This window comes from Xiphophorus hellerii, chromosome 1 (genome assembly GCF_003331165.1).
Source record: "Xiphophorus hellerii strain 12219 chromosome 1, Xiphophorus_hellerii-4.1, whole genome shotgun sequence".
Lineage (NCBI taxonomy): Eukaryota > Metazoa > Chordata > Actinopteri > Cyprinodontiformes > Poeciliidae > Xiphophorus > Xiphophorus hellerii.
This window is the reverse complement of record NC_045672.1, coordinates 15,782,251-15,809,607: the sequence shown is the minus strand read 5'-3', so window position 1 is coordinate 15,809,607 and position 27,357 is coordinate 15,782,251. Positions and strand designations below refer to the sequence as shown.

Genomic DNA, 27,357 nt, shown 5'->3' with positions numbered 1-27,357 from the left:
ATATTTAAGCAATGTAGCTTTTAACTGTATCCACTGTTTTAACAACATTACAGTATTTTATCTCTTACACAAAAAAACTACAAACTGCTCCGTTAATACTGTCTCTTCATGCAACCATTTACTCATTGAGCTTAACAACATTGTTTCTGTTATTTTTAAATAACCCATAAAGAAAAGACACCAGAAAAATATCTTTTACCGTTTCAAAAGTGAAAAATACAATAAGTTCAAAATGAATTCAATCTCTAGTCCTTCAACTGTTTCTCAGCTAGCTCAACACATATGTACAATGTTCGCTCGCATTAGCATTAATTAGCCTCCCGAAATACGTCCCGTTTTCTACACAATGTCCATCCAAAGCTGTACAAAGTGATCCACCAGTTGACTCTCGAGTCTATAACCTCTTAAACTCTTAAAGGACACCACATTTATGCATCAAAATACATTTTTACTGACCTGCGATATAGAAAAGACGAGATACACATGTTGAGCTCCTTTTACCTTCAACAGGAAGATTTATTCTTCTGATGTGCTCAATCTTTTCTTGGTCACTAACGCGTCAGCGCCCCTAGCGGCCATGTGTAGAATTGCACGGACTAACTGACAACACTACACAGCTTATTACGGTGAGAAATTAAAGATACAAAATGAAAAATTATGTTGGGGTGCCTATTTTCTTACTTCTTGGTTTTGTTTACTAGCAACTTGTTTTTCACCCCTCTACACTAGCAACCTAATTAAGAGTGGGACAACACAACATTTCAGGCTTGAACTTGTTTAGTCTATCAAACTATTGCATTTACCATGAAATTAAAACATCCTGTCCCTCCATATGTTAATCTTTGTAAGTGCAGAGTCTCCTCTGTAATTGGTGTCACCACTAACGACAACAAGGAGTTGTGGTTGCATGAATGCTAAAGGAGCTTAAATAATCAAGTATGGTTTTGCTCTTGGAGTTCCAAAATGTTCCTACATGGATGCTATTTTTCCTTATTATAAGGATACAAAACATCTCTGAACTAAAACTGAGCTCATGTGTCAAAGTAGAGATTTTCTTTTGCAGTTGGTGGTTGACTCAAACATAAAGCTAAGCCCTTCCTTACACCGCTTCTCACACCTTTAAACCCAGCTGAGGAACACTCAGCACATTTTTCATAGATAACAAGTGATGCATTATTCAGCTCGCTCTAGTTGATCTTGTCTGCCATGAAACTCTGCTTTATAGACATATGAGCTACGTTACGCACACATTCCTGCCTTCTCCAGCATTGATGGATGCTGAATAAAGAGTAGCTGAGGACTCATGAATCACACCTCCATGGAACAATCCTCAACAAAGCGCTGCATGGATGAAAGGAGCTCTTTTCTTTTCAAACGCTCGCCAAAGCAGCATGGTAATGAGAGTACTGAGGACATCAGACCGTAAACATGCCACAATATGCTTGTTAAATGTGACTACTGAATTACATCAGAGCTAAGGATCTCTGATGCAAATGTTCTGCTCCTAGTTTCCTTACTTCATGTTGACATTTAAGGACACTTTTGTGTTGATGTGCCCAGCTTTAATCTGTAACCATCAGAAAGAGATGGTGACTGAATGCATGGTCTTCAATGAAGGGGCTGCTTAGATAATCTAGCTGAGTCATGAGTTTATTGGCCTCAAATTGTTAGTCCCTCTGTGAATATTGTTCTACAGTTTTCAGTAGTTTCTAATGTGGGAAAAGCTAAGCTTTCAAATGTCTGCCTTGGAGCATAAGGATTTTTAAATAACCTTACACTGTCTGCAGGTGAGGAGGTTGGTAGACAATAAAATATAGCAAGAAAAATGGGTTAGGGGAAAATGAATGCTTGCATGTATGATCGCTGAATTATTAGGTTGATTTGCAAATCATCCACTTTTTTCAAATGTTATCTCTTTACAACCACAGATTTTAATGCACAGTATTTTATTAGGCTTTTATATGGGAGACTGACAGAATTAGCCCATACTTGTAAAGTAAAACATGCATACATGCAATTAATTTACATGACTTTTATTTATCAGGTTTAATATTATATAACATAGTCCTATTTGTGTTTTTTCTGATAAACTATGTTAATAAAAACAAATTTTTCTCCTATTTGATTCGTAAACAAATGTTACACAGTATAATTTGGTTTGTGAAGCTACTTAACAACTGGTTAATCATCAAAACATTTAATTCTTCTGTTTATAGTCAGTTTTGGTGGAGCTTGATTAAAATGTTTCATTAAGTTAACTGCAGGATTGGTGATTAATCTCAATCGCATTTTTATCAATCCCTACGTCGACAAAATAAGCAACATTTTCCATTCAAAAACTTTTTGCTGCTAAATTATTGAATAAGCACAACAAGAAAAATACATGCTGTTTTTAATCTGTTATTTAGGTTTTTCAAATATCATATTGATGCATAGTGGTATTATACCCATTCAGATTTTGACCTTTTGATGTTGTTTGCAAATGCCTCTTATGGACGTACCAGAAACATGTGAATACGTTCCAGCCAGAACCTTTTTTTTTTTAAAAGTGATTGCGTCACAATCTTTTATTAATTAATTAAAATTAAGTCATTAAGACCTAATTTTATCATTGGGAAGTGCCATCATCCAAGTAGGAACACAATCAGCCCATATGTACAGTATATAAGGAGGGAAAGCTCAAAAAGGATGTAGTGCTTATTTTGCATAATCTCTTTTCTGTGTGCCGGATGATTCAGAGAGTCTGCTTCCTCGCTACGCTGACTTCTTGAGTCTGATGGTCAAAGGGTAAACAAGGGACAGGTTGAGAACAGAGACAAGTTTTGTTTTTTTGTTTTCCCAGAGTTCAATCTAGTCGCTTAGGTGCTGCTTACCCTTGCAGCTTGGGCTCAATTGATATTATGATTTATTTTCTAATGAACAGCGCTGCCCTCCCCTTTTGCCACACAATGCCTTGATTGAATCTGGCATTCCATTAGCATGTTAAAGAGGCTCCAGCTTCATCTTTGAGCCGCTGACTGACAGTGGATATCATCTCCCTAATTGCTGCATGTAGTGGACCTTGCGCCTGCCAGAGAGACGCACAGGGAGTTAGAGAGATCTTTGTATATTTCAACTGGGAATATTTCTATTTCGATGGTTTTCTTCAAAGAGTACCAACAACCCATAGCTCAGCCCAAACAGCAGCAGCGTTTCATAACATGTACAAAGATGCAACACAAGCCAATTATGTCGCAGGAATGTTAAGTGGCTGCGTGCTGTAAGGACGTGACATTGTACCTGACATATTTATGTGGACGTCCTGTTCAAATCTCGCCCCATGTCCTTTCCTCTTTATGAACTCGCTCACTCCAATTCTTCCACGTTAACTTCCTCATCCCCTGCATCACTGAGCACATCTCCTCCTCTTCCTCCAGCAGTCTTGCTGCTGCCTCCCTCTCTTTCTCTGCAGTAAATGGTAATTGAACAAATAGAAGGGTGGAGGAAAGCTACAGAAAAGATGGTTATCCTAACTCCACATGCAGTGCATCCCAAATTAACAGATTCCCCGCCCTTTCTTTCTCCTTTGCTCTGCTGTGACATAAAAGATACGAATGCAATCGCACAACATTAGCAGCGCATGCAGCAGTTTAACATCAGAAGACTCCACAGCAGTGCTCTGGTGAGCACATCTGCACAGTGTTTTCATTGAAGACATGTGAATGAGGATGTAAGGAAAACCACAGCATATTATTTAGCTGAAGGAACCTAAGCAGCGAGAGAAGACGCGTACGTTTCAAGAGCAAACAGATGTCCAGAATCTGTGCATCACTGCCAGAGCTCAACCTCAATATTGTCAACATGAAACTTCTAATTTAGGATTCATCGGGACGCCGTTTTAACATGAGACAGATGGGAAGCGCATTATGTTACAGCATCAGTTTTAAATAGGCTGTATAGATTTACGGGTTACATAATTAATGTAGCAGGTTAATGCTTTCAGGTTTTACTATCAAGCAGCAGAGCTTAATCCATCTCCACTGGCTGTGATCTGAACTTTGGTTATGCAAACAAAGGCAGGAAGTGTGTTCTCACCACTGCAAGTTTTTGCGGATACGTATTATTATAAGACTTTTATTTGATCACATAAAAAATATGTTTACACTACACTGGTGTGAGTTTAATTCACTGAATGTTTTTCTTTCTTACCTACAGCACTGATGTTATTTTTTTTCCATCTCCTTTTACGTTTAAAAAAGTGCCCAAGTTGTTAGTCTTGGAAAATATTGAAAGCATCCTGTGGGAGTTTCTTTTGTAAATATAATTCAATGCATTCAGTAAGTTAAAGATAGTTCTTTTTTCCTCGGAAAGCCTTTGATGAATACTTCCAGAACAAGGTATTTCTTCTGTTGTTGCTTTTTTGTTACTCCTGAATATTTCAGATCAAACACATTTTATTAACAGACAAAGAGTAAATACATTAAGCAGCTTTTAAATCATGATTTAATTTATTAAAGCATAATTTAACATAAGTGCTATGTATTATTTTGGTATTATTTAAAATGGACTTTTTTATGCTCTGTATTATGTTAGAAGCATATCTGGAGTGTTGCTTTGATTTCTTCATGCATGTTTGAGAAAAAACTCGCTCCCACAAGCCTCTCCTTGGAGGAGACTCCAGCTGAACCTTTAGTTTGTGATCTTATTAAGCTTCAGTGCACTTGAGTTGGGCAGCAATTCCACCTCTGAATGTCTAAGCATAAACAAAATAAAGGTTTTTTAGAGGTCTAGTCAAAGTATGGATGTATGTCTAATTTAGTTGATATTGATTGCTTTGTTCCCTTAGCAAATCATTTAGCAACTCCATGTTGCTCATACTGATATTAAAATTAGTTTGATCTGAAACTTTTAAGTCAGAAAAACCTAAAAAAAAAAATAAAAAAAAAACCCAGAAGAAATCTAGAAGTTTTCACAGAACTATAAGTTGAACGAAAGCAAGATCATTCTTCCTTCAGGTCTGGCAGCTGCAGGTGAGATTTAAGATCTAGGTGCAATTACAATCCCACAGAAGCCCTAAAAAAAAAAAAAAAAACATCTCCCGTCTTTCAGTGATTCAGGAATAGGGTCCACAGCAGGAGAAGACAAATGTTATAATTTGGAAAAGTGACATGTTATATAATGCCGTGTTTCTATCTTTGATAACATTTTGTCACAAGCCTGATTATCTATATGGTTCACACCGGTCTCTCTTGCTACTGGTGAAGATAGTAAAATGTTTGCTCCATGCGCTGCACTACACCGCATCAGCTGATAGGTTTTTTTGTTTGTTTGTTTGTTTGGCTAGATAGGATAGGAGAGGGGCGGTTGGGAGATGTGGGGTGGAATTCATTGAATCTAAAGATAAGATAAACTTTTATTGTACTTGGACGATTATAGTTGACTGTTATAGAAGAAGCAGCACAGCCAACAGCTTTGGCAACCCTGTTAGGCTGCACAGAATACAGAAGAGACTGTGGCTTAAGCTGACCAGCAAGAAGCAGGCAGAAGTCTGTCCTGTAGATAACAACATGGGTTATATGCAGCTGCAAACACACATGCAGCATTTACACCTGCAAGTAAAATACTGCTGTGGTTTTATATTAGACTGTCTCTATAGCAAAGTATCTGAACTGCACTATAACCACAGATGACAAAGCAATGGGTCCGCTTAATATATTTAGCTTGATGCTGTGGTGATTATCTGAGTTCAAATGTGCAGTGGCAGAGATGGCATCACCACCAACTGGTCAACACAACAGCTGGTTACCATGGTAAGTGTGGATGGAGGCTGTTTAGGTAACATTGCTGGACAAATTGTCACACTGATATCTTGAAAGATTTTGAATCAAACTATGTCACAGGGCCAGATACTATTTCATGAATATTCTCCTGAGAAGAAAAATTGTTTTTTAATTGTGTTTATTTCAATACATGCAAAATATTAATAAGTATCTCATACTGTTTCGCTCTATTGATCTAATTATTTCTCATTCGACCAGTAAGAGTAAGGATTCCACTGAACCACCATCCTTCATTTCATCCTGTCCTGTACTGTCAAATAAATGTTCCTTGATTAGCAGGAAAATGAATATTAGCTGCACAAACCTGATTGTAATGTTATTCAGTTATACATGTATGGGTTTTTTTTTCTTTTTGAATTGGAGAAATCTTAATTCTAACATTTCTTTTAGGAAGGTCACTGCACTGGTATACTGGTTCCTTCTTTCTTTTGTCTCATCATCTAAGAACTGCAACACAAATGTGTATGTGTGCAAGTGAGTAAATCTTTGGGTGTGCAGGCGTGTGAGCGTGTGTTTATCTGTGCAGTGTGACTAGAAAGTAACTTGTAGTGTTTTATTTTCAGTTTAATTTTATTTTACTTTATATCCATTTTTGGAGCCTGACAAGGGACTAGTATAGCAAATAAAATAGTAACATAACATTATTATTATTGTAATTATTATTATTAATTATTATATTAAAATATTGTTTTATGACAATCTCAAATCAGTACAACACATGCAGGACATCTAAATACTGTATGTTGCACTTTGGACATTTGCATATCCCTATTATCCTTAAAGGTGTCCTATGAACCTACCATAAATTGTCATACTCGCAGAACATTTTGCTAGAGTTACAATCGACAAGCAATAAAATTAGTGTCTGAATAACGTCTGTAGAGTTTTTTTTATTTTATTCCACCTGAATAGTACACATACACTAGTTTCAGCACAAACGAACAACTTCTTGATTCTCAGAAAGAAAAACCAAACCATAAGTGTATTTGACAAACATGCTTTTCAGATCGTAATGATCTCCTTTACTCTCTCTTGTGCTTCTCTGGAATTAGCAGCACAGAGCATGTTGACACACGCTGTTAGTCAGATTGATGAGTTTGTTTGAGCTGTGCAGGGCTGCAGTGCTTTATACGGTGACTGACTACATTAGCCGCTTGCTACTAATCCAAGAGTTAATGACTTTCCTCTGTAATGTTGTTTCAAAGCAAAATGTTTTATTCAAGTGCCCGCTGGATCTGATCGTAAGTGTTGCGATGCATCACTGTTACTTTTCCCCTTGCTCAAACACTCCATCCAAATCAATGTAGTCAGGTTTGAAGAGGTAGTTTATCACCACCAATTAACCTCACAGTATTACAGCCTCTCTCAGGTGTCATGAACCAAGAACATTACACCAATAAGCCTTCAGTGTCAGTAAATATGTAGACTGTTCTTTAAGCCAAGGAACAACCTGAAAGCAAATGCTTTCAGACAGGTGCACCCCATTACAGGCACTTAAACATTTAAATTTTTCAAAATAAACATGGAGAACAAAAACATTTTCTAAGGAAAGACGATTTTAAATTATTTTAGATAGGTTTACTTGTGTTCTGTACACCTGGACCAAAAATATTAAAGCATATATACTGCATTAATTTCATGAATGTCTAGAGACAATTAAACTCATGGAAGTGGTTTATGAAGACAGACTAAGACTGAGCTTAAATACTTGAGCTCAGTTTTTAAGTTGGATTAAATTTATATCAAAATGAACTAAAGTTGTACTTAAAATGAAACTGGATTAAATTTAAATCGGAATTGAAGACACTTAAATTTCAATTTTATTTAAGCTACCAGAACTGCCTTTTAACAAGACAGTCTTTAACCGCATAGTTAATTATGGATCATTTTGTTTCTTTAAAGAAGAGCAAAATTCTATGTCTTTGTATCTAAACTTCACAAAACCTAAGGCAGCATAGCAGAAATTAGCTTACATTATTGCCATATAAGCATTATGCTGTTTGCATACTTGCATGTCTGAAATGAGTGTGAAGCCACTAACATGTGTTGCAGACAGGATGTGCTGCTGGTATGCCAGCTGGAGCTTTAAATGCAGACAGATGTGACGCTACAGTGATGGCGACAACAAACTATTATATAGCCTTTGCTGCTAGCGCCCTGCATGCTGCAAACCTCCTATGCCCAACCCCTTTATAGCCTGCCATCATAACCTCAGACTGCGGCAGCGCAGCGCATTGAGACAGAAAATACAGTGACGTTTTACTGACCTAAAGAGAGGGGGTTATTGAAAGGGACGCTTTTAAGGAGAGATGGAGAAAGTGAGTCAGGCTCGGAGGACAGTAGAGCACCGGGAAATAGAAAAGATATTCAAAGGTCGACATGCAGAAATGGTGAAAAGTGGAAAACATAAACAGCCCCACTGAGGACTTACGATTTGTGAACGTCTTAGAAAAAGTGCAGAGTGAAAAGAAAAAAGAGGGAGAGAGAGGAATAGAAAGAGAGAGAGGATGCTTGATTGTACCATAAAGTGTCTCACCTTGTTCTGCACCATGCACACACACAGCACCCCGGCTGTCAGGCAGCCTCTCTGTCTTTTTCCATCAGGCCGGCTGGGAAAAATGCATCATTCATGAGCAAAAACTTTACTTATTTAGCTGTGTCATCTCCTATACGCTGTCAATAACTGTTTCTTCACTGGAACTCTGGCAGCAGGATGACTGAATGCAGACCGCACATTCATCCAAAAGACAGCTCCGGTGGGGACATACCTGGTTTACATCAGGATGTCCTGAGCAGTATCAGAACCACAGAAACAAGGTGTCTGTTAATGAGCAATGAAATGAAGTCAAATATATCAAAACCTAGATGTAGTTTTACAAAATTAAGCCGATTCAAATGAGGATTTAAATTTATACATTTCCTTAACACATAGCCTTAAGAGGAAAACTACAGCTAGACTGTGCAGTATGAAGGTGTAATTATCTAGAAACCAACATGTGCTGCCCCAGCAGCCTTTCTGTCCAGCCTGTCCTCTTCCCTGAGTGCATGCTGCATCACAGCCCGCTGTGAGGCTGCCTGCTGTGAAGGTCACCCTCCCTGTAGCTATGGATTACAGACGCAGAGTAAGGCAGAATATGACACTGCCCTCAAGGGGAGGTCTGAAGCTGGAGGCGACAGAGAAAGTCCTCGTCGACCAACCAGGACCAGAAAGTACTGCAAATGTAAATATGCCTTTCACCAAATGACTAAAGCCTGAAAACAGATTAAAACTGAACGAAATCCAAAACCATTATCATGGCGACCATGGTTGACTCCGTGTAGATTCAAAGTTGACGGTCGTTTAAGCTAAAAACTGCCTTTTCTTCATGACTTTTGAATAGTTGCAAAAACATTGCTGAATGAACTGAGGTTTCATTTTTTGCTCATATGTCTGTGCCAAGCTAGAAAAACTTTTAAGAATAATTATAAAATAACGTAGATTCTGAAAAAGTCATGAACTCTCCAGAGCGTTAGTACACCGCTAAAAGTAATCATCTGCCATGACAGCATAAAGAGGGAAATAAAATTGTCAAGACTACAGTGAAAATAACAGATTTCTTTTAGCCATGACTGCAAGCTATTCATCCATTAATCCATCCATCTTCTAAGTCCACTATGTCTTTACGAGGTCACAGGAGAATTGGTTCTTCTAATGATGATCAATAGGTGCAAAATTATTGCAAAATAAAATTATTGCAATAAATTATTTTGCAATAATTTTATTGCAAAATAATCATTTATTTTGCAATAAAATTATTGCAAAATACGATGCATTTTCTTTGCAGGGTGAGTTTTGTTTTTTTTTTTTTCCTCTGATGCATCAACACAGGCTGAGCTTTTAAATGTCCATTTCCATTTTGATGTTTTTCTCTAGTTTACAGTCTATCAGCTGGCTGCATGTGGAGGACCACACATCAACACCGGGACAAGGAGAGAGAGAAGCTTTCTTCACCTCCACTCCAGGAAGTGGTGAATGTGTGCATGTCTGCACACATTCCTAAGAACAATTTAGAGTGACCAATTAGCCTGGACAGTAGGATGGAGATGGAATACCTGGAGAAAATCTATGCATGCATGCAGAAAAGCTGGCATTCAGATTTTGTTGTAAGGCAGTGGTGCTACTAACCTCACCACTGTGCACCCCTAGTTGTTGTTTTTGTATAAGCATAAAAACTTAATGTAAATGAAAAAGCATGTTTTCTATAACAAAATGTCTTTTTAATGATTACATTTGCAAGATAAGAGCTCATTTCACATAAATGAAATGATATGCAAACTGCAGTGCAGCTTTTAGATTTTTATGACCACACAAAAGTCTCAGGCACCAGAGGGTCAATTCTTTCAACAATAAATGTTGCTTTTTCCTCAATTAAAAGCTGTCTGAGAGCCTCGGTAATTCTGTAAAACAATCCAATAAATGTCTGTATTCTTTTGGGGGGTTTTTTTGTTGTTTTTTTTGAGTGAGGCAGAAACTAATAGTTATTGGTTCTTTTTAGTATTCTACCATTGTTCCGAGGTCTATGAGATTGAAAAGCATGCCCTTTCAAACAACCATGAACAAAATTTGTCAGATCTTGTCATTTCCTGCCACGACTCTCCCTGCTGTGACTTTAATTTGTTCCGTCTTCAGTAAGACTTAACTGGATAGTTGATGCACCTTAGATGGAATCTAAGCAAAAAAGAAAAAAAAAAATCATCCCTTTGAAAAAATGAAACACAAAGGGAGGGCAAAGGAGGCTCAGATCAATTGGATGCAGTGGACTTTGGTGTGGTACCTTTCCAATACTTATTTACTCCAGGTAAAAACTGGTGTGAGAAATCATCTCTTTTATTCAGAAATGCATCAAATTAGTGATGCCTCAGCTTTTCATTTTCTTCAAATGAGACCAACCCCTTTCTCTACTTATCACTGGTAAGGACACATAGCCTGTTACAACCTGTTCCAAAGCACTGCTGCTGGATGTAAAATTAAATAAGCACGCATTGTAAAAACTTTTGTGACCTTGTGAGTATTTATGGTTTTTGTTTTACAAGACTTTCTGTCATCTGACATGAGTACTTTCTCTCATCTTCTTGTTATTCTCCTACATGGCTTGGGGTAAACTGAGAACAGGACTTCTCATTGCTTTATTTTAGCAACAGCTTTCTTCTTTCCATTCTTCTATAAAGATCTGATTTGCGGAGTAGACAACTAAGTTTATTTCGTTGACATAGGCTCATGCCTGAGTTGTAGGTCTCTGCAGCTGCTCCAGAGTTACCATTGGGCTTTTCTGAGTAATACACCACTTGCTAGGCCTGTCACTTTTGGTGGACAGCCATATCATGGTAGATCTCCATCCATCCATCCATCTTTTTCCGCTTATCCGGGGTCAGGTCGTGGGGGTAGCAGCTTCAGAAAGGAGGCCCAGACTTCCCTCTCCCCAGCCACTTGATCCATACTATTCCAATTTGTAGATAATGAGTGAATCAGGAATCAAATGCTCTAAGCTCAGTATGTTGGTTGGTTTCTGCCCTACTTGTCTGTTGTGTTCTTTGGGTTAGATGATGCTATTTGTTCTTTGATATTCTCTGAGTCCTTCACAGAACAGGTCAATTTGTGCCAAGATTACATTACACTCAATCAATCAATCAATCAAATTTTATTTGTATAGCACATTTCAGCAGCAAGGCATTTCAAAGTGCTTTACATCATTACAAACACAGAATCACAATGCAATATAGAATCAATAATCAAGACACAGCATTAAGTCAGGGTAAATTTGTAATTGATTACGTTTCAAATACAATCCTAAACAGGTGGGTTTTTAGTTGAGATTTAAAAGAAGTCAGTGTTTCAGCTGTTTTACAGTTTTCTGGAAGTTTGTTCCAAATTTGTGGTGCATAGATGCTGAAAGCTGCTTCTCCTAGTTTGGTTCTGGTTCTAGGGATGCAGAGCAGACCAGAACCGGAAGACCTGAGAGGTCTGGAAGGTTGATACAACAACAGCAGATCTTTAATGTGTTGTGGTGCTAAGCCATTCAGTGATTTACAAACTAACAACAGTATTTTAAAGTCTATTCTTTGAGCTACAGGGAGCCAGTGGAGGGACTTTAAAACTGGTGTTATGTGCTTTATCTTCCTGGTTTTAGTGAGAACGCGAGCAGCAGCATTCTGGATCAGCTGCAGCTGTTTGATTGATTTGTTGGACAGACCTGTGAAGACGCTGTTGCAATAATCAATACGACTGAAGATGAACGCATGGATGAGTTTCTCTAGATCTGGCTGAGACATTAGTCCTTTAATCCTGGAAATGACTCACTCAAATACACTATTTACCAATTTGATGTCTTCTGAAGCTGGCTAGTTACACTGGATTTTATCCAGGAGTAGAAGAGTAATGAGTTGTGAATATATATGCAAACTACACTTATGATAATTTATTTGTAAAAAGAAAAAGGAAATTATCTATAATTTTTCTTCCCCTATGCCATTGGGTCATGCTCTGTGCAGGTTTATTACATGAAATCCAAGTAAAGTGCAACATAATTTGTAACATGACAATATAAAATACTTTTGCAAAAAACAAGGAAGGTTTTTCTTATCTCCTATGTTTGAAGAAAAGGAAAACTGTAGATATTAGCTCTGTGAAATGCTTTGTGCTTTGTGAGTTTTTTGGGATTTAAATTGTTCAAAAAGAAAACGTAAATCTTGATGCACAAGCTGAACAAAACTAAATGAAATGTTGACCATTGGTGCCCAAACTTTTGCATCATAACATATGCGTTCATATCTGAGCATTTATGCTCATGTAATTCTCTAGTGAGTATTTAAGAGAAGGGAGGAGAACCCTGGCCTGTAAGCGGAGGACACAGGGACACCAATGAAAGCTAAAGAACACAAGCTGTCTCCCAGCAGGCTAATCCTCTAATGAAGATTTGTGGCAGTGGCTGGCTGGTGATTATTGGCCCAGCACAGGCACAAAAACCATCTTCAGAGCAACAGTAAATGAACAAGCTCTCACATTTATACAAGCCGTCACAGGATAAACGAGAACATTTTGGGTGGGAAGCAAAAAAGTCGGCATTTTCCAGTTTGGACTGGAGAATATGCTGCGATGCTCCCTGGCTGCTCTTGATGAACAAAATGCAGAACAAGACTAAACATTAACGAGCATTATTCAAATGTCAGCAATTCAGCAAGAAGTCTGTCATGTCTGGGCTCTTAGTCTTGTTTCAACAGGGCAACTTCTCTATCCTGACTATGCTAATTTTATGGAAATAGTTGGTCTTGAACCTTCTCCTCTGACTCCTGTTTGTTGCACTCCATCGGTGCTCCTTTGAACTCTGTTAACGCTGTCTGAGTTTAGGAGATGGAGGAGAGCCAAGTGTCAAGTTCATATTTGAGCATGCAACGTTTAATATTCTATAAAAGTGAGTTTATTAGATAGGAAGAGATGTGGACACACATTAAAAAATAATCAAACTGTCTATGATAAAACATTGCTTTGGAAAGTGCAGATAAAAAAAGAGAAGGATAAGCAAATGACCTCAGGTACCTCATCACCCCTGCGTCCCTTACAGCCTTCTAATCCACACCTATGGCATTTCAACCATCCCTCCTCCCCCATCTTCTCTCCCTCCCTTCAGGCAGTGGCAACGGAGGCGTGATGCAAGTCCTGGCAGAGCTCCTTCCACCCCTGCTCAGCCCCCACCTCCTCCCTTGCTCCTGCTAACTGAGGGGTAAGGCCACTTATTCAGGGGAGGACTTGTTTGGAGACAGGTGTGCATACCAGACGCCTGTGTTAAGCCCTGTGCCACACGGATCCTATAACTACGAGCAAGCAAAAGGCTTCCCCGGCTCCCATCCAACACCGAACAAAGAGATTCCTTTAGCTGAAGCTGAAGGTATACCGTGACTACAATCACTGGGCAAAACGCCATAGACAACTGGTCACCTTTGCATCAGCAGACTTTTACTGCATCCCAACAGCCGAACATGCGCTTTATTAATCTGTTTCTGAAGAATTAGTTGGAGGCGAGAGGGTGCCAGGGGTGGAGATCGGAGCCATTTTAAGTTGTTCATGTAACATCAAGGATTAAAGGCAAGCTTAGGGATTCTTAGAATAAAAAAAAACCTTGGACTATTTAGTTAATTTGTTGAGTCTGGCAGTAAAACTGAAGTAAAAGTGGAGCCGCTTTGACATACGAGATCACAGAGTCAAGAGATGTCCTTGTGGCTACAAATTAAGACAGCATGATAGGATGACATTCCTCACTGGGTTTCAGATATGCTGCTCATATTTTCACTTTTCATGAGTCAGATGATGCAAAGAAGCCACAGTTTAAAGCATGCTCATAAAACATAATTGGTTATAGCCTGCAGCCTCATTGTAACCATAATATTACCAGGCAAACTCATTTGTACATATTTCCCCTCTTTTGAGTCCCTATCCACCTACACGATTCACTCCAGCCTCATTCTATCACTGCTTCCCAATAACGTTCTCCTACACTTGCATTGCCCCTCTCCACCCCCCCTGAATTGACCTTGCAGCAACTCAAGGAGAATTGATTTTTCGTTCGGTCTTTGTGTGAAACCCTATCTCGGTCCCCTGAGCTGGATGGAGCTAGTTTTCTTTCATGATGACACTGTGCACTCCATTTTACCCTCTGCCTATTTTGCTGTCTCTGGTACCACCCTCCCCCCGCACCCCATTTGCTCATCTCAACTTCCTTCATGAAGCCAAACAAACAGAGCAAGGATGTTTAATGTGGCACCTATCACTGCCAAGCATCAGCTCTGCTCAACTGTTTAACATTGAGATCCAGTTTGGGAGAGAATGAATCATTGGGCCTTCTCCTGCTATTATATTAACACCTTAAGTATTTCATTATGATTTTTTTGGAAAAAAGAAAAACATGGTGGTGTCTGTTACCAAAGTGTATAATATATATATATATATGTTTGTTTTTTTTTAACATCAAATTAGATTAAATCTTTCCTGTTAGAATTACCGAATTACAGAATTTTTTTTAACTTCTCAATAAGAAAGTAATACAAATATTACAATATAACCCTAATGTTAAACAGAGCGGGGGACAAATTATGTTGTTTTTTAAAGTATATGTACCTGTAAATATCTAACTTGAACTGCTTGATTACTTGAACAAAAACCAAAGCAAAATCAAAAATAAGCACATTATGATGCATAAATAAATTAATCAAATCAAACCAAACCAACCAACCACATTTGTTATCTCCTGGACAGCAAACTTTTAGATAATTCCTCTCTGACTATTTTTATTCTGAGGGTTTTTGCAAACAAGGGTATTTTTTGTTTGCAATTAAGAATGTGCACCTGTGAGAAGATTGTCTAGTCGGGACGACTGACTATGAGCTGACATTGACGTCTGACATTTGGGCTGCAAGAGCCGGTTTGTTGCTCTTTTTTTAAATTTTTATTCAGGCAGGTGTGCAGTCATGGCGTGGAGTTGACCACATATGCTGCTGCTGCTACTGTCCCTGGGATGCTTACGCCTCCACGAGCAGCTCTCCTTTTTATTTTGTTTTGTTCTGGAGACACACCCTGACATAAAACGCAAGTGCACTCCTTTTATGTCACAGGTGTTTAAAAGATGGAAAGCAGGATAGTAAAAGTAGAAGGGTGCCACAAAGAATGCTATAAATAAAAAGAGAAAAGCTCCGGAGAGATTAGATGCTGAACGTGTAAAAATTGGCAACCTTTTCGAAAAAGTGACCGCGCACTTCGTAACGTCAAGTAAGAACAGTGAAAAGAAAATAAGACAAGAGACAAGATTGATTTTGCAATCAAGTCACTGAATTGTGTGGCATTTTGCCATATAACATAATGTTGCCTAATTTAAATATTTTTATAAACGCCTCATAACTGCCTCAGTCAGAAGAACGATGCAGCACAGAGCAGCCATGAGCCCTCAAGTTCAGAGTGGACAGTTATGGTTATTCACTGAGTGAACATTATTGTAAGTAATATAGTAAAGATTTGGTGTAAAACTGCTTTTTATGAAACGTGGCCTGATGATTCAGTTTATTAAAGTGACCAGAATTTTAATATGTGATTTAGTGACATGAGGCAAAGAAGATATTCTTGCGTATTCTGACAATCACACTGCAATAAACAAAGTTGCGGAGACCAGTAGACGGCTCAGGCATATGTTACTGTTTCAGTGTTGGCCATGTTTCTCAAAAACTACTCTTATGCAGAGGGAAAAAAAGATAATAAGGTCATTAGAAAGCTATACTGGGAATAACAAACGTGAAGAGACCAGCTTTTGTTCATTCTTAAGATATCTATGAACACTAATTTGGTTGATATTTGATATTGCAGAAAAGGAAATTCTGATGTAAAGAATAGTGTTGAAGATTTGCCCTTTATCTAAGGTTTTAATTTGTGAATTCAGTTGTGATGGAACCATATTGTGGCTAACGAAAGAGAGCTTACAGAGTGAAAAGAAATTATAACAATCTTTATATGTTTTTTTATATTTATATTTACGCTTTTATATAATTTTTATGGTTTGAATATCTCCAAACACTTATTTGAGCAATATGTAGATTCCGATATTGTTGAAGAGGATGTGCGATTAAGAATACTATTTAAGATGTGCATTCATGTTGAAATAAATATACAAAGAACTGAAAATGTTTTAGACTCAATTACAAAGCTTTACAGAACCCTGCGCTAATTTAATAATAATTCATTTTAACTAAAGTGGGAAGGTCAAACGCTTTAAACTCCAAGGCTGAAAATGAGATGCAACATAAGAGCTGTAAGTCATAAAGTATTGTGATAGAACGTGCTAGCTAGTGTTGCAAAGAAGTCTGTAAAGGCAGAAAGAGGTTTTGGTATTTTTCCAGGCCGTGCTGAAAGAATTCATGCAACTCGCTCTGAGGAACATTTACAAGGCAAAGTTACAAGGTTATGAAAAGTACAGGACAAGTGTCTGATCTACTGATGTGGTTGAGAATGTTGGTTTTATTTGAAGCAACAGTGCATCCTCCTCGACACCAGACAGACCTGGCAAACAAAGCTCATCATAAGCTGCAGGGTATGTTATCTGATATGACTGCTATTATCTTAACTACAGACATTTGGAGGTCAGACTTTTGCCTAATGTCAATGCTTAGTCTCGCAGTACAGTTAATTGAACAGTCTGGAAATGAACTCAGTTTTATTTCCCTGCGGTAAAAGATTATGTTCACCAGGTATTTTTGTTGCTGTTATTGGCTTTGGTTTGTTTAACTAAAAACAGAGCAGTGCTCTATTCCCACACAGCTGTAGGGGCATAAAGTATTTAAATGTCATCTATTTACAATAAAAATGACTTTATAAAACACCAGTGAACTGCCGTTTCAACCAAAATGTACTTAGCTTCTCACTATTAAACCATTCTGAATCTTTTGCAAACTTTATCGCCCAGGTGTCATGCGTAACTAGTGAATGCAATACTGTAACACCATAATCGCGTTCAGTTGCTTTAAGGAACAGCACTGGGGGTTGCTGAGTACATGGCATGTTTTATTCAAGTTTTTGCAGGCACCAAAAGCACCCTGCACATTTAATGTTAGGCGTTTTAAGAAATCAAGTTCTCCAGTGTCCCCTTGGCTTTGCCTTTAGTAAATGGTCTTTGACAGAGGACACTGCAGAAAGGGTGATGGAGCTGTTGGAGCCAGAGGAACCTCCACCTCCCTCTTCTCTGCAGTGTTACACACACCAAGGGGCCACACACACGCACAGATGCTCTAACAGACACAATGGGTTACCTTCCCACCAGTCCAATAACAGGCCTATTCATTAAAGTCCCTTACAGACAGTATTGACAGCCTGCTGACACATAGTCACTCCAGCATAAACAAATGGAGGAATAGCTAGGAGTAAAGGCGGGATGGGAGGAGGGAAAAAGACCTGTTATAATGGCTTTTTGACCGAGGAAGAAAATCTCTGTGAGCATTTAGTGAGTGAGCCACACAGAAACGGGGGCTTGGGGGTTACTTCGTCCAGAACACAAACACGTATTATTGTTCTCCCTGAGGCTTAGTGGAGTTCTCCCTCCATTGTTTAACGTGTGAAACTATCATGTTAGGTCACAACTAATACGTGTAACTTATTTTAAGGGGGCGGTATTATGCAAAATAAACTTTTTGAAGGTTTATATCATCTTATAATGCTACTCCCTTATCAAAAACATACCTGGAGTGTTGCCTTGATTCTTTTATACATCTTTGAGAAATTTTTTTAAGCTTCTATGGCAGCCGTTCAACTGTGTAAAATGCCTCGGTGGACCAAGCGCTGCCTTCTGGTTGCAGTTCCCAAACTTCTGAGCTTCTGCCTCACAAAGCAGCCCTCCCCCACGACTCCCCACTCAGCTCCTTCAGACTAGCTAGCAGCAATTTGCAAACATCTGGTGGAACTGCACATCTGCTTAGCTCATTATTCATGCTATTTCTCAGTGAAATGCTGGTAAAAATGTTGTCAAAGGATTAAGAGCAATGTCATGATTCAAAAAGTGCATTTCCATTATGTCATATTTGTATATTGGATTTTATAATGACTTAAGGTAACATGCTATTATGTCATAAAATGGCAGTAGGTGCCTGGAAAATACATAATACTTCCCCATTTAAAAACAACTACTTGAAGCAATGTTTTCATTCAGGGCCTTATGGGTAATGGATCCATGGAGACTGCAGTTGCAGAAATTGGCTGATTTTTAACTCGATCAGTCCAGACCAATGATTAAGCAGGCCATAACTCAAAAATTCCTTCTTTTTCTGGTTGATGAATGCACCATCGTACAAATTGAATCCTAATTTATACTCCTTAGTCATCCTTCCAAATGCAAAGCGTGAGGTATTTTCTGTCAATTGTACCCTGACTTTCTACGGACATCTGCCAGTAGTCGAGGGTTTTGCAACCACATTGGCTGGGTGCATCAGCGGGGACAATAATATTCTGTAATAGACATGCCAAAGAGGAGGAGAAGAAAAACCAAAACAGGTTTATTTTAAATACATACAGTAATGAGACTGATTGTCTTTTTGGTTATCAAAAATTTTAATTAAGTTATTTATAATTTATTCATCCAAAGGTTTGTTGCTTTGGAACCTATTTTTATCTTTGAAAACAATGAATCTGCTCATTTAGGAAGGAAATACAAACATGATTTTGTCAGAGTACATCTTCAATAATAAGTTTACTTCTGCATCAAACAGGAGTAAACGGTAAGCAATGATATTTTGTGTATGTTTACATTTTAACCATGATTTTAAAAATCTAGCTCACATCAGGAAATAAAAATGTAACACATTACACTGTCTCATAAGTGACCCACTAGTAAAAGTGGCAACCATGAAAAAGCTCGTGAAAACAACTTTAAATCTATATCTACCGCATATATGAACATTTGACATGTTAACTTTAGATTTTTTAGTCTTGCTAAACTGAAAGACATAAAGTGACTGATATGCTGTGGCATCTTTATTTCCACCTTCAATAAACCTCTTGAAAGTAAATGTTCTGTATATATGTAGCGCTTTAGCAGAGACGGACAGAGTGGGGGTTAAAACTGGCAACAGAACACATTCCTACCTGGTCTAGTGCTAGCTTCAGCATGTATTCATCATGTTTGCATATTTTGTTTCATTTTAAATTTATACCACACTTCATGCATACCAAATGTCTGACTAAAACTACTTTGTCCTTTAAGCCCAAAAAAGTGAGCATGTGACAAAAATGGGGGGAAAACCCCCCCAAAAAACTGCAGACTTTCTAAGAGACACTTTTTTCAATGGTGGAGAGGTGGAAAAAAATAGGTAAATTGCAGAAGCAACAGCTATGCATGCAGGTCAGCACAGAGGCAGACTTCATGAAGACAGATTAGGGCTGGTGGGCACACAAACACAAAGACAAAGAGACAGATAGACTGGAAAGCCCTGAACTCAGAGTCTGATTCAAACAGACAAGACAGATGAGACAGGGAAAAAACATTCAAACATGAACTGATCTCGACATGGTGGAGGTGTCCCCCCAGTCCCCACCCACAAAACAAGAAAAAAAAACACAATGTGAAGAGGTTTTAAATTGAATTTGTGAGGGAGAATATTGTTAGACAGCTCTATGATAGCACATCTGGTGCCAGTGGAATGACATAACGGGGAGAGAGATGTTTTAACCAAAAGTTAGTGTTATACCATAACCTCCCATATGGCATTTATCTTTTCTGTTTTCTAAGAGAGCATGTCAGCTCATCTCAGTTCTCCAAACCTTTTAATACACAACAAACTCTACAACGGAAGCTGCCGAACTTGCTGCAGAGTGAATGTCAACCAGTTGGCTAAGCTCACCAGATAGCCGCTGATGTTATCTGCATCTGCACTGTCGTCACCGTCAGAGCTGCTACAAGCCTCTGCCAGGTCCTAAGAACTACTGCAGTGCTCGTCAACCACAGTCACAGTATAAGGGTAGAACCTTGATGGTGACGTTTTTTGCTCAAGGTCAAAAAAACGGAGGACAAAAAAGGTTGATGGCCAGAGTTGGTGAAGCATGCAGTTTATTCAGGCATATTCACATCGTCCAGGGCTCACACACAAATGTCTCAGTATTTTTTTGTTACAAAGCGTACATGCCATTTATCTTGAAAAATGTTATCATACCTTACAAGGTGGATATCAATGAGCCCAATTAGGAAATTTTCTGACTGGAACTGGAAATCAACTTGTAGCAGAAAAGTAAAGGTCATTGCAATGACATTATCCTTTCTTGGCAGAGAAGAACCAGAAATGCCGAATAACTCACCACAGCATTATGAAAAAGCATGTTTCCCCTCTGCAGATTTCTTCTGTATTTGTTAATTTGTAGCAGTATTTAAAATCCAAGTTATAAAAAAAAACTGTTAATATCAAACAAGCAAATGCAACAGGAATAAACAGGATAGATTTTTCAAATTATGATTTCATTTAGTGAGGAAAGAAAAACTTCCCAGAACATCATGCCAAAGGATCTCGTTTAGATTTAGGTCCAGGCTTTGACTAGACCTCTACAAAACTTTTCTTGAACAATTCAGATGTGCTTCAGATCATCATGCTTCTGCATAAATTTAAGGTAAGCTGTATATTCTCCTACAGGATGCAATTGTAGAGACCAGAGTTTGTTTTTCACCAATCAGCCTATAGCAAATTATCCCTAAGATACAAAGCATTTCTGATCATCAGACTGTTGGTGTGATGACCTTTTCTGAAATGTGTGTTAATTTTACACCACATGAACACCTTCCAAAAAGATCCAGTTCTGTCTCAATACACATTTTTTCCACATGTTTTGGGAAACATCCAGCCATCTCAAATTTATGCCATTTATAAAATTTGAGATGGGTGTTTGAGTTCTTAGCTAATTATGATTTTGGTGTTTTACCACTGATGTGTTTGAAATGTCTTACTTCTTCTTACTGTTAAATCCTGAAAGGTGACATTGACCAAATCCAGTGAGATGTTCAATGCTTCAGCTGTTGTCCTAGATGATCGATTTGCACATGGAGTAATTTTGGTAGGCCAGGATTGTCTTTATGTTGCTCTGGAATCCAAAGACTTGCAAATGATTCTTCTTGGATCACATTTTTTTATCTGTTCTTCATATTTTTTAGATTGGGGAATTATGTGTTGCTTTATGAAAACCTTTTGCCTGTTTCATATCTTCAGGCAGGTTCATTCAAATTATTTTCTTGATCATAAATTCTTTTTTCACATTTGGACTTTGAAAAAGTTTTTTTCTTAATAATTGACATAATAATTTAAAATGTGCATTTTGCATTTACTCTGGTTTACTGTACCAGAACTTCACTTCAAAAGATCATATCTACCTCTTTAATCAGCAGACGCTTTGGTTTGCGGTTAGACATGAAGTTAAAGTGTTTTGCAGTAATTTACAGGATTATAATTTAAATGAGGTCAATATGCTGTAAAAAAAATCTGCAGTGAAAGCAACATAGCCTGAGTGTGTTTCTGCAAAGGGCCTCAATGCAAAGATAAATTCCACATTTTATTACTTTTGCTTAGACTCCTTAACAGTTAAAACTGACAGCATAATAACTACCTTAAGCTAAAACCATTAAAGTGGCGTAGCTGTGCTGTCGTTAACACGTCCAGGTCGAATAACATTTACTGCAGTTGCTACCACCTGCAACCCAAACAAGACAGTACTCGTCTAATTGCCAAGTCAAAATATTCACTTTTGACCAGCTGCAAAAAAAGAAGAAATTCAGGATGCAATTAGGTAAAACCCACCTCTTTTTATATACAAGAGTTGGGTTTTACCGACTCTTTTGTATATACTTCATAGTTTTTGCTAACTCTACATGCACGCTCTTCAACATGCATACTTCTGCCAGCACTCACAGCCGAGAGTCTACACGAATCCCTATAATCATTAAAGATGTCTGCATGAAAAACATGCCTGCCGGGTGGGCAGAGAAGCGGAGCGGTGCCTGAATCAGCCCAGGCATGCGTTAAAACAAAGTGGCCTCTCCTTCAGAGCACATAGCAACACAGAGAAACACACACACACACACACACGCACGTTCGCAATGTTGAGTCCTCCTCTCAGAACTTCCCCCCCCCAAACACACACACAGTCTCATAGAAACGGCCAAACACAAATGAGAATACTCTAAGACACCTATATCCATCATATTTAAACAGTAGCTGGACTCATCCTCCGTATGAATGCACACAGAAGTCCCTCCTTCAAGAATGGCCAGTATGAGAGCAGCATACTAAAGAAGAAACTGTTAGCAGGCTGACTCAAGGCAAAGCAACAGTGCAAGATTAACTGCAAACTAACATGTCCTGCATGCTGGAGACTGGCTCATTCCCTGTAAATGGTTGCATTAGTCTTTTTTCAAGAAGCTGTGTTATCTCAAGAGATGAAATGCCCCCACGTGGTCCTCTCTATTTGTATAAATTTCCATCCCTTATCAGTAAGTTTGACAGAAAGCATCCCTGTCAGCTCTCTTCCTCTGGCACCTCACACACAGGAATGGTTGAGTCTGGTCATGTGACCAAACAGCTCCGAAACACTTTGACCTTCACTGTCATCACTCACACCTGCCTCAGTAATGGCACACTAATTACGCACGCTGACCATGACTTTAAAGGATTTATCCAGGGCAGCAGACGGAGCAGAACATGGCATTAATCAGGAGCTGCTGGTGGCCAAGTTTAAGTAGGGATTAGTGGCTGACCTCACCAAAAATCCCATGCACTGAAAAAAAAAAAAAAAAAAAAAAAAAAGCCAGAGACAACTCACCCAGAATCATGCTGTGTGGGTTTGTGTTGCCTTTGGTATCCTCTGGGGTTGGCAGGTGTTTCCCCCCACTTGCCCGAGTCTCTCCTGCTTTCGCCGAGAGACAACAACAAAAATGCTCCAAAAATAAAAAATAAAAAATTCAGAGTCGTCCCCCCCCCCCTTCCACTCTCCGGAAAGAGGCAACTCAGAGAGGCAGTGCTGGATGTGGAGACAGACTGCTGCTGCTGCTACTGCTGCTGCTGCACATGTCGTCCCTTGCGCCTGCCCTCTCCAGGTGAAAGACTGTGTGTGTGGAACAGAGAGAGCGGACGTGCTGGCGTGGGTGTGTGTGTGTGTATATGTTAGTGCGCGAATGAGGAGGAGGAGGGGGGGGGGGGTCCAGTGTTTCTGCAGCGGTGGCTCAGGTATGCCTGAGGACAGTGTGAGGAGCAGAGGACGGTGAAGGGGAGAAAGAGAGAGAAGAGCGAGGGGGGTAAAGGGGTTGAGCCTAAAGTGTGACAGCCAATCACAAGGGGGAGGGCTACAGAGCCCTGATCTTCTACTCCACAGCAGCCAAGAGGAAATGCAGTGGTCTCCAGCAAACAGCTGACAAGCACTTTCCTTTCATCTGTATCATTTCACAGGAGGCTTCAAAAGAAGAAGAAAAAAAAACTGAGGAACGTCCTCCTTGCTATGTAAAGTCAGCACCTGCTTTGGTCTCGCACAGAAAAATACACACACACACACACCCACACGCACTCTTTTCCCAGTCTCACTTTCTCTCTGCTTCTTGTTTTTGGGGCTGGGTATAACCTAAAGGCACCTTACATGCCTCTGCTCTGATTGGTGGCAGACTTGGCCAATGGGAGCGACGGCACACACTTGTCATCATGCAGAGTGGAAGTCATGAAGGAGAGACGGAGCTTGACTGAAAATGCCATCTCCCTCTCATTTTTCACATTCACCCCCCTGTAAGAGCCCAGTCTCCCACATCTGTTTACAGCACTTGTTCTCCACCTCTTCCCTCTCCTGCCCTCCCCTCTTTCTCTGTCCTTTGACTCCACACCTATGTGGACTTGTTAAAGGATTAACCTTTTATTTGTCCTTCCCTCCTTCCATCGCCTGACCCTTTCAAGCAAAGTTAGACGTGTTATCGTCTGAGCTTTTGTCAGAGGGATTGGAATTCAGACTGGGAGAGCGGTGGGGAAGAGAGGAATGGTGGGTGGGAGGGACGCCAGGCAAAAAAAAAAAAGAAGAGATGAAATGGGAAGCGACAGAGCGGAGGAAGCAGAAAAAGGAGGGGGAGAGATTAAACTAAACACAAACTGACAGAGGGATGAAGAGACGTGGAGAGACAAGAAGAGACGACCAGAAGGAAACGCAGACAAAGAGAGAGGAAAGCTGTCAGACCCAGGAGAGAATTAAACAGGACCTCAGCAAGGCAATCACTAATTGAAGAGGAGATTCACAGACAGTTGTTTTATGGTCCAATTCCACCACACTAAGAAGCCACTCAGAAAAATGTCTGCTGTCATGTTCCCGGACTGCTCTCTCCTTCCAGTTTCCCCTTTATGAAGGAGAAATCATAGGACAGCTTGGGAGAGACGTTTTCTAAAATCACAGCCCTGACGTTACCGAGTAGCTCGGTGCGTTAGAGAAGGCTTGACAAAACTGTCAAAAAAACTAATCCCCTTGGGCAGGCCTGCTTGCAAACACAACAGATGTAACCACGTGAGCCTGGGGCGACAGCAGAAAGCTGTCTGATGTTCATGGAGTCTCCCCTCGTCCTGCTTTCTCTTTTTGCTTTTTTATTTTCTAACTGTATTCTCCCACTTCAATTCTCCCACTCTCAGGCTCAGGCTGTGAGTCAAAGGATGTTGGAGTGAATACTAAGGAGATGGGCTGACACCTCCAGTACCTCTCTGCGAAGGAGCTCCGCTGCATACCTCCATGGTACCTTGGAAATGTCTTCGTATCCCTTGAACTTTAGTGTGCTTTGTTTTAATTATACGAGATATACAGTAGACTGGAAGAAATGTATGATGTATGATTTTTAAACTTTTGTCAAATAGACTTTAGGAAATTATGCCATTCAGTATATTTTACTTTGATACCCCAAAATCAATATAGTGCAATGAATTGCACTATAGCAGTCACTTTATCACCAAATTAGAAAATTCTAATTCATTTCAAATTAAAAAATGCTTTATTGGCCCCAAAGGGAAATTAAATAATGGAATGATGTCAGACTTATACAGTCTTTTTCAATCCTCAAAGGGTTCTCAAAGTCGCTTTACAATAAAACCAGTCATTTCCATTCATACACTGATGATCAGTTGTAAGCTACTGGATTGTAACCACAGCTGCCCAGCCTGCCACAGGTTTCTGCCATCGGCCCTTCTGATCAAAACTAGCAGACAAGGTGGGTCAAGTCTCTTTCCCAAGGACACAACAGGGGTGTATGGAGTGGGAATTGAATCGTCCACCTGCAGGGTAAACTCCTACCGCCATCTCCACCATCGCGCCCGAAAAGGAAAAAGTCCACCTGTAGTTTAATTTCAGCATCATTCCAGCTGTTCTGTGTGTGTCTCAGAAGTTTGATGCAGTGAATTAGAGAACAAAAAACCTTAAAAGATCATCTACTTTGGTCGTTTGTTTTTGGTATGAGTGAAGACATTTCTAGAAATTTTTGATAAAGGAGAAATTCTAAAATTGTTTTTGAGAAACTCGTATTGTCTAATATTAGCAAGGTGGAGCCGTTGGTAGCACATTTCCCTTTAAGCCAGAAGGTACTAGGTTTGAATCAAGGCCTGGGGTATTTCTACATGGATATTTTATGTTATTCCAATAGTCAAGAAACATTATTGTTAGTTGTCTGCGTGTTAAAAGTCCGTCCGTTCGTTTAGCACTACATTACCCATGATGCACCTGTTAATTTTGTAGTTCCAATTTCACATAGCTGAGCAAGTTGTTTTCTGTGCTTCTGTGTGGCTCGGTGGCATAAAAATAGCATCCACGGATAGCATCCACCATCAATCCTTCCTTAATCCCGTGTGTATGAAACCTGTGTGCGTTTTTATTATGCAAGTATACATTTTCATGTCCGATATTTGTGTTTATGGCGGTTATTAGCCCAGGAGGTGAAATCGTCCTCTTGTTTCTTTGGCTACCGATAATGCAAGAGTTTACTTATAATAATTCAAGTTCTATGCTATACTTTGCCAGATATATATTGTCATTATAGTAGTATATGAGGAAATTTACCGTTAATTCATATTTTCTGACGGTTTTTGTCATTTGTATGTTTATTGCATTTGACCCATAATTCATGGGTGGCGTTATGGTGCCCTCCAGTGGATTTCTGTGATACTACAGGTTATATTCATCCTGCATCTACTTGTAACCGTTTTTGACCGCATGGCTATTAATATGCACCTTTATTGTTTCTTCTGTTTCAGATGACCACACACACACACCCACATACATATACATACGAAACCAAATATAAGCACCTCGTTACCATTTCCACCTCATCATCATCTGTACCATCATCTTCCATGTACCTGCTATTATTCCGTCAGTAAACCTTCTAAGCTGCACCAGTGGAGTTGACCTATTCCTTCTGACCGAGGAAGATTCAATTTATGAGAAATCTGAACGTAGCGCATATTAGACGCACACAGTCTTCTACAGCAGTGGTCCCCAACCCCCGGGTCGCGGACCAGTACCGGTCCGTGGACCAATTGGTACCAGGCCGTGCAAGAAATAATTAAATATTTCTGTTTTATGTATTGAGTCTGGATTATCTTTTATTTTGAAAAATACAAAATAAAATACTTACATCAGATCAACAACCCTAATCATTGCAGCAAAATGTGAATGTCAATGATTGAAATGCTTCTTACTGAGAAAACACTTTGAAAACCTTGCATCATTTTCCTAACACTTGACAATTATGCAAAAAATTTGTGTAAGTTATTTTCGTGAAATTCAATGTATGGCTGCAATGGGACACGATGTAAAAGGATTCAAGGGGTTTAAATTGTTTTGAAAGACGCTGTATGACTTTGTACGTAAACAGAGGCAGACTTTAATACCACAAACACCCAATCACCCTTATCAGAGACTGTATAAAATCCTATGTCAAAATGCTCCTGGAAACAAAGCACCTGTGGATATACAGTACAGACCAAAAGTTTGGAC

General features: G+C 39.2%; 1 protein-coding gene across 1 annotated transcript in view; it reads right to left on the bottom strand.

Moving 5' to 3' along the window:
• znf385a (zinc finger protein 385A) overlaps window positions 1-23,855 on the bottom strand; it is a 73,573-nt gene extending 49,718 nt beyond the window's left edge. Inside the window, exon 1 of the mRNA XM_032574328.1 lies at window positions 23,176-23,855. Coding sequence (XP_032430219.1) covers window positions 23,176-23,185 — 10 coding nt within the window. The 5' untranslated portion in view covers window positions 23,186-23,855. The remainder of the gene's footprint in view (window positions 1-23,175) is intronic.
• Window positions 23,856-27,357: the final 3,502 nt, after the last annotated feature.